The sequence below is a fragment of the Xenopus laevis genome, chromosome 9_10S, assembly GCF_017654675.1.
Source record: "Xenopus laevis strain J_2021 chromosome 9_10S, Xenopus_laevis_v10.1, whole genome shotgun sequence".
Lineage (NCBI taxonomy): Eukaryota > Metazoa > Chordata > Amphibia > Anura > Pipidae > Xenopus > Xenopus laevis.
The window spans coordinates 24,602,017-24,615,447 of record NC_054388.1 but is presented as its reverse complement, the minus strand read 5'-3'; the positions used below and the strand labels follow the sequence as shown (position 1 = coordinate 24,615,447).

Below are 13,431 nucleotides of genomic sequence, written 5' to 3'. Positions count from 1 at the left end.
CTTGATGCTGCTGACTGGCATAGCTTGCTACAGCCAAGTTCATTATCTACAAGGATTCCAACGTCCTTTACCATTATGGATTTGCCTAATGCAGTCCCATTAAGGGTATAAGTGGCTTGGATATTTTTTTTACATCACAGGTGCATGACTTTACATTGATCAACATTGAATCTCATTTGCCTCTTAGCTGCCCAGATTGCCAGTTGGTCAAGATCCTGTTGCAATGATGCCGCATCCTGGATGGAATTAATTGGGCTGGATAGTTTAGTGTAATCTGCAAACACTGATAAATTATTTATAATACCCTTCCCTAAGTCATTATGAACAAGTTCATTTGGGCCTAATACCAAGCCCTGAGGGACCCCACTAAGAACCTTACTCCAAGTAAAGAATGTACCATTAACAACCACCCTCTGTACCCGATCCTTTAGCCAGTTTCCTATCCATGTGCAAACGCCTTCATTAAGCCCAACATACCTTAGTTTAGAAAGCAGTCATTTGTGGGGCATGGTATCCAGCACTTTGGCAAAATCCAAATAGATCACATCTACTGCTCCCCCACTGTCCAACATCTTACTTACTGTACCTCATCATAAAAAGCAATCAAATTTGTCTGACATGACCTATCCTTCATAAGGACAAAATTTTGAATGTGATCCCTTAACAAGCCTTCAAATAATTTGCTCACCACAGATGTCAAACTTACTGGCCTATAATTGCCAGGCTGAGATCGTAATCCGTTTTTAAATATTGGAGCTTTTCTCCAGTCCATAGATACCATACCAGATGAAAGCAAATCTGAGAAAATCAGAAATAGGGGCCGGTCTAAAACTGAATTACAACTGTTTCCAGAGTTGAGGTGTGATAATCTCACATTCAAATTTGAGTTGGTGGTTTTAAATTCGAAGTTTTAACAAAAAAAGAAATTGAAAATTCAAATTCTACAATTCGAATCCTAGTAAATCTGTATGTAATGTATTTTATTCTCTCAAGAAATGGATCCTTTAAGGTTCTGAAGTGTCAATCTCAATATTATAAAAGGCCTTTGTAAAATAAGATAAATAAATGGAGTGCCTTATGGAGGGGGGAATCAAATGCGGACAATGCTCAACTATACCTCTCCACGTCGGGTGCAAGCTGCTGATCCCCCTGCCAGGGACCCACATACAGTATAACTCCAATGAACACACACTGCAGCACTCCGTATCTTGTGACAGTGGTTTCGTTTGATGGCACAATAAACCACTGTCACAAAATTCGGAGCGCTGCAATATGTGTTCTTTGGAGTAATGGAGGGGGGAAGTTTCTTTCTGATTCCAATATGGTATTCAGACCAGTCCCTGAAACAACCTTGTACCAAGATTTAAGGGGATGGAAAGGCAAAAAAAAAGCATACTTTCAAACAGCAGGGGGAGCCCCCCCACCTTACTTTCCTGACATTGAGCAACTTTGTTTGTTTCCCTATAAACCAGCCGGCAACTGTGTAGAGATTTGTATCCACAGACCCAATGCAGTCTGCATATTCTGATTATTATCAGTCTTGCTGTATCGGCTTCTATGGCAGATATTATTTGACTTGTGCTGTTTTGATAATTTATGACCATCCCTAAGCTTAACCTCCAAACTGAAGCCCAGACCATACTGACCATGTGCATGGTCTTGCAAAGATGTTTAACAAAGTTACAAGATGACAGCCCCCTGCGGCCAACTTTGAAAACATAAGTCATTTGATTAATTAGGCTTCTGGTGCAGTAAGTTTATGTTTAATATACAAAATACAGCATTTCTAGCATTATTCTATTTTAGACATTAGTTCCCCTTTAAACACCTCAAACATATGGCTATTGTACTACTCCCATCATTTAAAGCTATTCAGTTGGAGCTGCATTTTAAAACTGGTGGCTTAGGGGTTTGCAGTTCCTCTGCAAAACTGCAGTTACCAGGTTACTCCCTGGTTTTGACCTCTGTGTTAATCGAGACTTTGCTATATTCATTGCAATCCTTTTTTTGCATTTCAGTAAATTTCCATCATTGTCAATTTGTTTCTTCTCAGGGTGGTGCTTGGCATGGCTGGGACCCTATGTGTAACCCTACTACTGCTCCTCAGCACAATTGCTGTTGGTGGAAGGAAGACCTGGAGGAGACGCAGCCAGCAAATAGTACCCAGTAGCTGGGAGAGGAGTGAAGGGGGTGGCGAGAGCTTTCCGCTTGACTTCACTGCAGTTGAGGGTAATATGGACAATTTCATGAATCAGATTAAGAGCCTTGCACAATCCCTGTACCCCTGCTCTGCACAGCGCCTAGATGATGAGATGAAACTGCATAGTCTGCATAACAAATCAGTGACCTGTAACGACGGAAGTCCAGCAGGGTAAGTTAGACTTATTTGTATTTGTGCTGGAGCTGACCATTAATGACTGGTATGTTCAAATATAGGATGTTTTTCAGAAATATCTTGGAAAATAGAACTGGTGGTTTAGCATCCAAATCCAGAATGTGATGGGATGAAACGTGATTGGACTGTAAATTTAAATGGTTACATCCTTTTTATGAGGGACAAAGGGATTAAAACGGTTGGGGAGTGTGTTTGTATCTAAAGCCTGAATAAAAGCCATGCACTAAAGAAATAACCATTGATGGCACTGGTGAGGGTGTGGAATTCCTCTGGGTAGAGATTTCGACTTGGCAAAAGGTTACAAAGAAAATTATCATTGGTGTATGCTATAAATCAGCTTGTATAAGTGACGCGTATGAAGCCCAGCTACTTTTACAAATAAAAGTGGCTTCCCAACTAGGTCAAGTTATTACTATGGGCAGGGTCGGACTAGGGGGCCCACCGGGACTGCTGTTCAGGGCCCCCCTCTGGCCCCCCACCTCCTTATCTGCTGCTCGCATACATGAAGGCGCTGGCACCACAAGCATGCGTTGACAGAGCCGACAAACAAAAAGTTTTCATAGAGAGGGGTCCTTACGAGAAGGGGTCTAGCCCGGGCCAGTCTGACACTGACTATGGGTGACTTTAATTATCCAGACATTGACTAGGGTAAAGGGGTTGCCAAGTCAGAAAAACTTAGTAGGTTTGTAAATATGCTGTATGACAACCTTTATTCCAGCTCATTCAAGAACCTACTAGGAATAATTCTCTTTTGGATCTTGTAATATCTAATAATACTGAACTCATCTCTAGCATTTGCATTGGTGAGCATTTAGGGAATAGTAATCATAATATGGTCTCCTTTGAGATTCTGTTGCAGAGGCAATTCTATAAGGGAGTAACTAAAACAAAATTTTAGACGTGTAATATTGAAAGTATAAGGGCATCTCTGCAACATATAAGGTGGGAAATGCGTTTCACAGGGTAAAACACAACAAAAATGGGAGGTCTTTAAAATGCTGCTTAAAAAATATACATGTCTGTATGTTCCCATTGTAAGCAAGGAACTTTGTTGCAAAGCAAAAACCTTTTTGTTTCAGTAGAAGTGTTGGTGTTGAGGTGGGTAAGAAAAGACGTGCTTTTAAGGCTTTCAAGTGAGCTGGGACAGCCGAAACATTACTGGGTTACATGGAGGCTAAAAAATCATGCAAAAAAGCAAGGGTAAGGGTATTGCAGCAAGCAGTAAAAAGAATTCAAAATTATTTTTTAAATATATAAATAGTAAGAAAATGAAGCAGGAAGGGACAGGGCCCTTAATATCAGAGGGGGATCAGATGGTTGATGAGAATTGCTGATATTCTGAACTGTTATTTTTTGGCAAATTGCTAATGTGGTTCCACTATTCAAAAAGGGATCCCGTTCTCAGCCTCAAAACTATAGGCCAATTAGCCTGACTGACGTCAATGTTAAGAAAGCTTTTCGAAGGGTTAATAAGATACTGGACTTCATTGCAAATCATAATACTATGAGTTTTTGCCAGCATGGTTTGATGCATGATACTGTAGATCTTGCCAGACTAACTTAACCTCTTTTTATAAGAAGGTGAGCAGGGACCTCAACTTCAGGCTGTACAATAAGTTCGGTATAGAAAATACACCATTTTAGCCAAATTCAATTTTAGGATTTAGTTCTCCTTTAAATGAAGCCAGAGATGTGCTGAATGGCAGGCTTGGTGATACTGTGGATGGTGTCCTGCAGAACATTCTTGTGGCCCTTTCCTCTCCAAGACCTTTTTCTTCTCTCGTAGGTTTCTGTGATACACAGATATGAAAAAATACATATCTTTTCTTGCTAGATGGATCTGGTGAAATTCAAAAGCCTTCATCGCTTTCAAAAGTACCTGTTTCCACTGTAATTGTATTCCAATCACATTCCAAGCGAGTTCAGTGCTGAAGTGCATAATTCTATTCAAGGCATTTTTTGTAGAGGAGAACCATCATATATTTTTATTTCCCTTTACTGTCCTAACATAATACCTCTCTCCATGCTTCTTTAAAAAAAAAAAAAAATTATCCAACCAATATAGAACCCTTTCGACGAACCCTTTCTACGAATCAGCAGGCATCAGTGAAGTTAAAAAGCAATTTTATTTAACAAACAATCCTCTTCCTAACGTGTTTAGTGTGATCCCACATGTACTCATAGGAATTTTTAAGCGTTACACACATTTCATTTAAAAAGCATTGGGAGTTCAACTGATTAATTAGGCACATCCACCTGTCACTCATTCTCTCTTGTGTAGCTGGACTGTATTCTATTCCGCTCGTATGCTGCGGAATGAAAAGATTGAGATCGTTAGGAAGCTAAAAATAGAAGTAATAACATACCCATAAGTGTATCGATAACATAGGCAACAGTGATACAAAGGAAACTATATAAATGTGGGAAGCTATCTTGATACATTAGGTTACATTGCCTCCAATATACATAATACGGCTCCTTATGTTTAGCGCTCTAACCACTGGGGAGAAGTTCTGCAAGAATCCCAAGATTACACATAAATAAAGGTTACGAAGAAAGAATAGAAACCTTAGAAACCACCCCATGGGTATGAACAAGTAACTTTGATAACAAGTTTGATCGTTTGATCAATTGTTTCATATGAAATGAGGTCTCAAATGTTTTAAATGTATTTTATGAATATTATGAATCTAATTTAATGGAACTGGATTTAATAAGTATAATAATTAATTTTGTGATATTAGTGCAGTCATTAAAATATTATTCTATAAATTATTAATCTTTGAAATTTCAAATTGTATGTTAACATGATTAGAAATGGATGCTAAGCAAATCTTTACCTAACAGAGGAAACACGTCAATGGTGACGTGAACTCACAATGCTTTTTGAATGAAATGTGTGTAACGCTTAACCATTTCTATGAGTACATGTGGGATCACATGAAACGCGTTAGGAAGAGAATTGTTGGTAATTGATGATAAATAAAATTGATTTTTAATTTCACTGCTGCCTGTTGATTAGTAGAGTGCATGCCGAAAGGGTTCTATATTGGCTGTGAGAGTCTCCCAAAGCTGTGGGTTTGGGGCATTGCACCCGGGCCAGAGATCTGGAGCGGTGAGTGACCTGTCTACTATTTAATGCATTCTGAATTTTGCGAATTAAGCAAAAGGTGCGGGGCATGTGCACCCGGACCCACCCAGGGTGAGCGTTGTACCTATAATTAAGAAGTTTACTATGGCTGTAGGGTTTGAACACACCAGTGTATAGTGTATATTTGATCTACTTCTAATCCAACACCTGATTCAGAAGTAAAAGGACATCTGTAAATGCTGTGCAGATTAATAAGGTATAGTAAAGCAGGCAGTAGGTTCTTGGTAGTTCCATCAATGCTGAACTGTTGGCATGAGTGTGCTACAGTATACTCTGTCAGAAATGCACTCATAAATGTTGCATTTGCACCTTTTCTGTCTATATAAAATCTTCTTAACTACTAGTTGATCCAGAGGAAGGCAAAAAAGATCAACTTTTACAGATTTCTTATTATATTTGGGCCATTGCATTTTTTTGATTTGCTGAATATATGTGGGTTTTGGACTAATGGCTAACCGCTTCACAGGGAACCATTTGTCATTTTACTGCTCTTTATAAAATACCTCTGTTTTATTACAGCTACTACCTAAAGGAGTCCAAGGGTAGCAGACGATGGCTTGTCTTTCTCGAGGGTAAAACTTCCTTCCTTCCTTCCTTCCTTTTTTTTTTTTTTTTTCCTGAGTGGTTCTGGGCAAACTGCCACAGCTGAGGAAGTAAAAATAATTCACGTTTTGAAATGGTATCATCTTTTAAAAGGACTCTTTTGATGAATCAGCTATTGATGTGATCATAGATCAAAGGCCAAGATGGCAAAAACATGATTGTCATAAACTGTTTAACTGTTTGTGAATAGACTTTTGTGGTGTTTATACAAATGGCCTGTAGATGTCACTGTGCCCAGACTTATACTGTGCATACTTCCTGATAGCTTAAAAGGGAAAGTTACTTTTGTGTAATGGCTGCCTGAGCCTGCTAATAAAGCACTGTTCTCATACCCTACTCATCCTCGGCTACCGAAAACATAAATTGATGACGAGATGGCTTTTCTACCTCTGCAGCAGCCTGGTGAGCCTACCATACCTTTTACTGCTTGGATCCTTATGTTTGAAAACTACATTATTGCTGCTAACCAAGGGGAGATTTCTGCTGCTAGAAAGCATGCTTTACTTATTCACTGCCTGGGAGCAGAGGGACAGCGTATATTTTAAACATTACCATTACCTGATGATACTTATGAAACTGCTCTTACTACTATAAAGAACTTTTTTGTGCCAAGAGTAAATGTGGTTGCTAAAAGATATACATTCGGCCAACATGGACAACGTAATGGCGAATCCACAGAACAATTTGTAGCCGCTTTGAGAGAGTTGGTTGTTACCTGTGAGTTTGGGACTCTAACAGATGAAATGCTAAGAGACCAAACAGTGGAAAGAACAAACTCACCTCGCATTAGAGAGAGAGCAGGATTTAACCCTTGCAAAGGCTATTACAGTTTCTAGCCAAATTGAAACAGCAGTGGCAGAGGCTAAAACTCTCAGTCGGGGAACTGCTGGGAATGTACAAATTGTGAATTCAACACTGTGGCCTAATAATGCACAGTCACAGGCAAAATACAGTGCTAAGGAAAGGGATTCACCTACACTGCAAAACTGTGCAACAAATACTAATAGAAAATACTGCTTTCGCTGTTGTTCAACACAACACACTGCAAATTATGTGACATGTCCTGCAAAAGCTAAACGGTGCCGAAACTGCACAAAAGTTGCCGTAGTTCTGCTAAAGTGTTCATGAAATCACTACTACAAATGTTACAGTATTAAGTGTGGATAAAGCTGGTACATTTATTCCAGACAAGTTTATATGCACTGTCAGTGTCAGTACTGATTCTGCTGACAAGGGACACTCCATTAACCTGATGCTTGATACAGGTTTAGCTGTTTCTATACTACCAAAGGATATTTTCTTGAAATACTTTGCAAAAGATCCGCTTGTTGCAACTGCCCTGAAACTGATCAGTTACTTAAAGGATCCAATCCCTGTGCTTAGTTGCTTGCCAGTGACTGTACAATTTGAATCAAATACTACAAAATGTGACTTTTACATTGTGAATAAAGGTACTGCTATACTTGGAATGGATCTCTTTGCTGCATTAAACCTACAATTAGTTGATGGTCTCATTACTACAGCACCAGTGCCTGCCACACAGCCAGTGTCTAAAATTTCACCACAAAGCTTCACTGGGTTGTGCAAAGAACTTTGTACACAAAGTTAAGTTGAGACCAGATGTAAAACCAGTAATTGAGCCAGAAATTGAGGCGATTGCCCTACTCTATAAGGGAGACTGTCTCATAGGAATTAAGAAACCGGTAGAGCAAGATTTAATTGAAAAATCAGAATCCTCTGAATGGGTTTCACCAATTGTTGTAACAATGAAGAAAACTGGAGGTATTCGATTGTGTGTTGATCTCCGTGAACCTAATAAAGCAGTTGTTATGGATTATCATCCCTTGCCACACATAGAGGAAATATTTTCAGAACTCCGAGGAGCAAAATTCTTTTCTACTCTGGATCTTCAGAGTGCTTATCATCAAGTATTACTGCATGAGGAAAGTAGTGACCTCACTGCATTTATCACCCATGATCGTTTGTTTTGGTTCAAGCATGTACCTTATGGACTGGCTTCAGCACAGAGTTGTTTTCAAAGACTGATGTCTTCTATACCCCATGGCATACCTGGTGTAGAATGCTTCTTGGATGATATAATTGTCTACGCTCCAACTATGGATCTTCATGACAAGTACCTGGAAATGGTTCTGAAATGCATTGATTCTGCAGGACTGAAACTGAACTTTTCCAAATGCCACTTCAGACAAACTCAGCTGTCATTTCTGGGTCAAATAATTTCACAAGATGGATTACTGCATGACCCTGACCATGTCAATGCTGTTACACAAGCACCTACTCCATCTGATTTCCAGACCTTACAAGCTTTCTTAGGTCTTACTTCATGGTATTCTACGTTTATTTCCAACTATGCTTCAGTTGTGGAGCCACTTAGAGCACTACTACATGGAACTTTGTCTGGTGTGGTCAGAGTCTGCTCAATATAGCTTTGAAATAGTGAAACAGCTAATTATGAACAGTCCAGCGATAGCTTTATTTGATCCTGCACTACCCACTATGGTTACTACAGATGCTTCAGACTATGGCATTAGTGCAGTTCTCACACAGATCCATGCTTATCATACAGAGAAAACTGTTGCATTTGCATCCAGAACACATACAGAGACAGAGCGTAAGTATTCAGCTGTTGAAAAAGAAGCTCTAGCATGTGTTTGGGCAACAGAAAATTGGAGAACCTACCTATGGGGTAGAGAATTTACCTTATGCATGGATCATTGCCCTTTACACTGCACTGTTGTACACTGCTTACAACAAAGTGACTAGGAAAAGCTAGTTGGTCAGCAAGGCTACTGAATTTCAACTACAAAATGCAATACAAACCAGGTTTGAAAAATGTTACTGCTGATTGTTTGTCACGTTTACCTTTACCTGCAGCTTCTGATACACTGGATGAGGACCCAGAAGTTGTAGCATTGACCGATTTACTATCGCCTACAATTACAGCTGCTGATTTTAAGCAAGCTTGCCTCACATGTCCAATTCAAGTAAAACTACGGGATATCTTACAAAGCAAATGGCCAAATGCTGAGAAGAAACTCAGTCCTGATACTCAACCTTACTACAGGATTAGACATGAACTGTCCTTAGTAGATGGCTATGTTGTCCGTGGAGCTCTCCGCTTACTGGTACCAGAGACCTTGCGAGAAAAGCTCATACAACTTGCACATGAGAGTCATCAAGGAATTGTACGTACAAAACAAACACTACGAGAACTATACTGGTGGCCAGCAATGGATGCCGATGTGGTTACTGCCATTCATTCTTGTGTTACTTGTCAGAATCATGACAAAACAGCTATTACACATACACCACCACTTCCGCCAGTACCATTTCCTGATTCAGCATGCGAAAAACTTGCTATTGATCTTGTCGGTCCTTTTACAGATGCTCCTATAGACTGCAGATTTGCTATAACCTTGATAGACTATTACAGTAAATGGCCTGAAATTGCATTTGTTTATCATATAACATCAGCTACAGTATTAACATTTCTGTCTACAGTCTTCAGCAGAGAAGGTAATCCAAAGGAGTTAATATCAGACAACGGACCACAGTTTGTCTCATATGAGTTTGAATCCTTTCTGAGAGAGAGAGGAATATTGTGCATAGGAAATCTTCAGTGTATTACCCACAAGCAAAAGGAGAAATCGAGCGATTCAACAGAAGTCTGAAAGAAGCACTACAGACAGCAAATCTTACTGGGAAATCTTGGAAAATATTTACAACAGAGTTTCTACATAACTACAGAGCAACGCGCCATGCAACATCCCAATCCAGCTGAATTATTACATGGCAGACAGATGTGCACTGAGTTACATGTTGCAGACATCAAGCTTCCACAAAATACTGTGCCTACAAAATCCTCTACTGCTGACATTGTCAAACGTCAACAAGCCAAATTCAAGGCTTATACTGACAGAAAACGTGGTGCAAGAGAAGTGCACTTTCAGCCTGGATCTTTTGTCAGAATTAAGAAACCAGGAATACTGAAACAAGGACAATCTAAATTTACTACACCACTTGAAGTGAGACGCCAGCGAGGACCATACACATATGAACTGTCTGATGTTCGCATATGGAATCCAAGTCATCTTGCGCCTGTTAGGAATGACTTTGGAGAAGCTCCATTTGATGGAGGACATTTTAGTACTCCTGATGTCAACTGAAATAGGCCTGAAGAAAGTGAACCTATAAGGAGTACTGAGAGAATCATAAAACTACCTGCACGGACCCAGGACTATGTGATGTGAATAATGTATATTATTGCTTTAAGATGCATTGTTGTTGTTTATTACATTTGCCTAAATGCTTTCCTACTATAGGGGGAATATGTGGTGTTTATACAAATGGCCTTTAGATGTCACTGTGCCCAGACTTATACTGTGCATACTTCCTGATAACTTAAAAGTGAAAGTTACTGTTGTGTAATGCCTGCATGAGCCTGCTAATAAAGCACGGTTATACTCTACTCATCCTCGGCTACCCAAAACATAACAACTTTGTGTTACTCTCTCTATGTGTGTTTGTCTCCAATAGTATTTGTGAATAGACTCTGTGTTCCTCTCTCTCGCGCAGTTTGTCTCCAATGGTATTTCCAGATCACAAGTCTTTCTCACTACCTATTACAAGTATGATCTGTTATCCAGAAACCCGTTCTCCAGAAATGGGATTATGGGATGGTCGTCTCTCATCATTTTATCTAAATAAAATAAATTGTTAAAAAGTATTTCCTTTTTCACAGTAATCATAAAACAGTAACCCAAACTAAGGTATAATTAATCCTTATTGGAAGCAAAAACAGCCCAATGGGTTTATTTAATGTTTACATGATTTTCCAGTAAACTTAATGTATGAAGTTCCAAATTACAGAAAGATCCATTATCCAGAATACCCCAGGTCCCAAGCATTCTGGATAACAGGTCCCATACCTGTATTTGATTTTCTACAACCTTTTTGGCTGCTGGTATTACTCTCATTATTACTTTTAGGAGGATGGTACTGCATCAGCCGTGAGAACTGTGATATACGCTATGACACAATGAGGAGTCTTATGAGCTCCAGGGCCTGGCCTCCTTCTAAAACGGGTAAGTGACTTTGGCCTTTCACTGGAGTCAGCTGACACGTGGGCATTTTTATTAACATTGGAGACAAACATCACTGGTGATGTTGCCAATAGCAACCAATTAGATCTTTGCTTTTGTTTTCTAAAGGTGGCCATAGACGCAAAGATCCTCGAGGATTCGTAAGATTTTCAGACTGTGTTTGGAGAGTCCCGACCAGTCCCGCTGGAGCCCATTGCGCTCTGATCGTAATCTGATTGTTCGGCCATAGGGCTGAACATTCAGATTACCCCCAATATAGCCGTGCCCGTTAGTGGCATATCAGGGAAAGATCGGCTCGTTTGGCGATGTCGCCAAACAAGCAGATCTTTTCGTCTATGGTCACCTTAAGGCTAGGGCCAGACTGGGCAGATCTTGACCTGCAGAGAAATGCTTGCTAAGAAGCCACTCCTCCTCTGCTGTTCTGCTGATTGCTGTGCCTGCATGCAGAAGCATTGCCTCTGCTCAAGAGCAGGCAGTTGTGGTGAATTTCAGCACCAAAATGTATGATTTGGTGCTGAAATCTGCTGGTTCTGCCTGCACCGAAGCTGCACCGAATGTTTCCGGGTTCAGGCACAATGCTGCATCAGTCAGCAGAGGAGCCAATCCTGGTGGATCAAAAATGTTTTTATTTGTGCACGTTCTCCTTTTTTCAAGCTTGAATGGTTGCCCCCATGGCTACACAGCAGCGTATATATATATAGACTATAGATGTCTTTCTGAAGCAAACACACCACTTTTACCAGTGCGTGCTAACCGTATATTACATTTTAATCACTTTAATTTTTTAATGTTACTGTTCCTTTAACTCCTATTCACTTCCTGCTGTTCTGCTGCCCAAATTTACTGAACAATAGAAAAGTGGCTATACATGTATATTGGTATGAATAATATGCCTTCCCCCCTCAGATTTTTATGTCATGATAAACCTTATTTTCTGTACCTGGATCTTTAATCCAGTCTGTTCAACACATTTTTCCACAGCTTCGGGCATTTTGTCAACTCAACCAGAAGAGAATCCTCACTGGTGGAATGCTAATATTGTGTAGGTTAATTTTTATTTTTTGTTTTTTGTATGGCATTAGTGGCCTTCTTACCATATATGACCTGTGACCCCCCCCCTTCCTCCTACAGGTTCATCCCATATTGCTCTAGTGATGTATGGAGTGGAGTATCGCCTAAAACTGAGAAAAGTGAGTTGTGATGCTTCAACTTTCCTTTACAGAAGGTTTTTTATTGGGCTGATGTTGAAATTCCTCTAATTATAGTGCTAGTGTAGACTGTCTACTAATAATAGGGCTAGCTCTGACACTGCCCTCATTAGAGAGTTTAAGGAAAGCACAGCCTCTTCATTCATTATAAGGCTGTATTTAGAGCCAGGACAAGGTTTCTTCTGTGAAACATAGAATCTGACTTAGATATGATCTAATTGTCCCCTTCGAGTTTATGATTTAATGAATAACTAAGCACTCATAAACTCCTGATCTTTGATCTTCTGCAAACTGTTTACTGCGCTGCTGATCAAAAGTATTCCCCTCCCCTTATAAGGGCTGCTTGCTTTTTAGGAAACTTTACATCCACATATGGTCATGTGAAGATAACCATAAAATCCACACACTTCAGTTATCGTTTCGCAGTGTGCTTTCTACCCTGATGAATGGAGCCTAATCCAACATATAATTCCTCAAACTTCTTTTAATTGAAAAACTTTTAAAAACAGACAGGAACAGGTAGAGGGAAGCCACTTTTTGTGGCAACCAACAATCACTTACTGAGAAGCCATCAAACCACTCTGAACCTCTCCCACAGGTTGATGGTTGGTAATGGTCGGAGTTGTATATGTGGTGTCTCTTCCAAACACATGTAGTGTTTTAGGGCAAAAAACAACAATTGTACACAAAAAATAACAAAAAGTGGTATAAAGGTGATACCTTTATTGCCTAACTAAGATAATCATAGCAAGCTTTCAGAATATTTAATTTCCTTTTGAAAAAGGAACTAAAACAGAATAATGCTAACTTAACATATAATTCTCCACTAAGTAATGCAAATTTCAAAAGTAAAATTTGTAACCTCCGCTGTATGCTGGCAAATGCACGGAGATTGTGAGGTAAAATAAGAGACCTAGAATTAATTGTATGCTCTAAAAATTATGATATAAT

The 13,431-nt window shown here is 39.6% G+C and overlaps 1 protein-coding gene across 2 annotated transcripts in view; it reads left to right on the top strand.

The window, feature by feature from the left end:
• Window positions 1–13,431, top strand: part of notum.S (notum, palmitoleoyl-protein carboxylesterase S homeolog) — a 59,792-nt gene that overhangs the window by 27,949 nt on the left and 18,412 nt on the right. For both annotated transcript variants that reach the window (XM_018238341.2, XM_041578176.1), the window contains exons 2-6: window positions 2,054–2,371; window positions 6,066–6,118; window positions 11,159–11,254; window positions 12,254–12,314; window positions 12,404–12,462. In XM_018238341.2, the coding sequence (XP_018093830.1) occupies window positions 2,067–2,371; window positions 6,066–6,118; window positions 11,159–11,254; window positions 12,254–12,314; window positions 12,404–12,462 (574 nt within the window). In that variant the 5' untranslated portion in view covers window positions 2,054–2,066. The remainder of the gene's footprint in view (window positions 1–2,053; window positions 2,372–6,065; window positions 6,119–11,158; window positions 11,255–12,253; window positions 12,315–12,403; window positions 12,463–13,431) is intronic.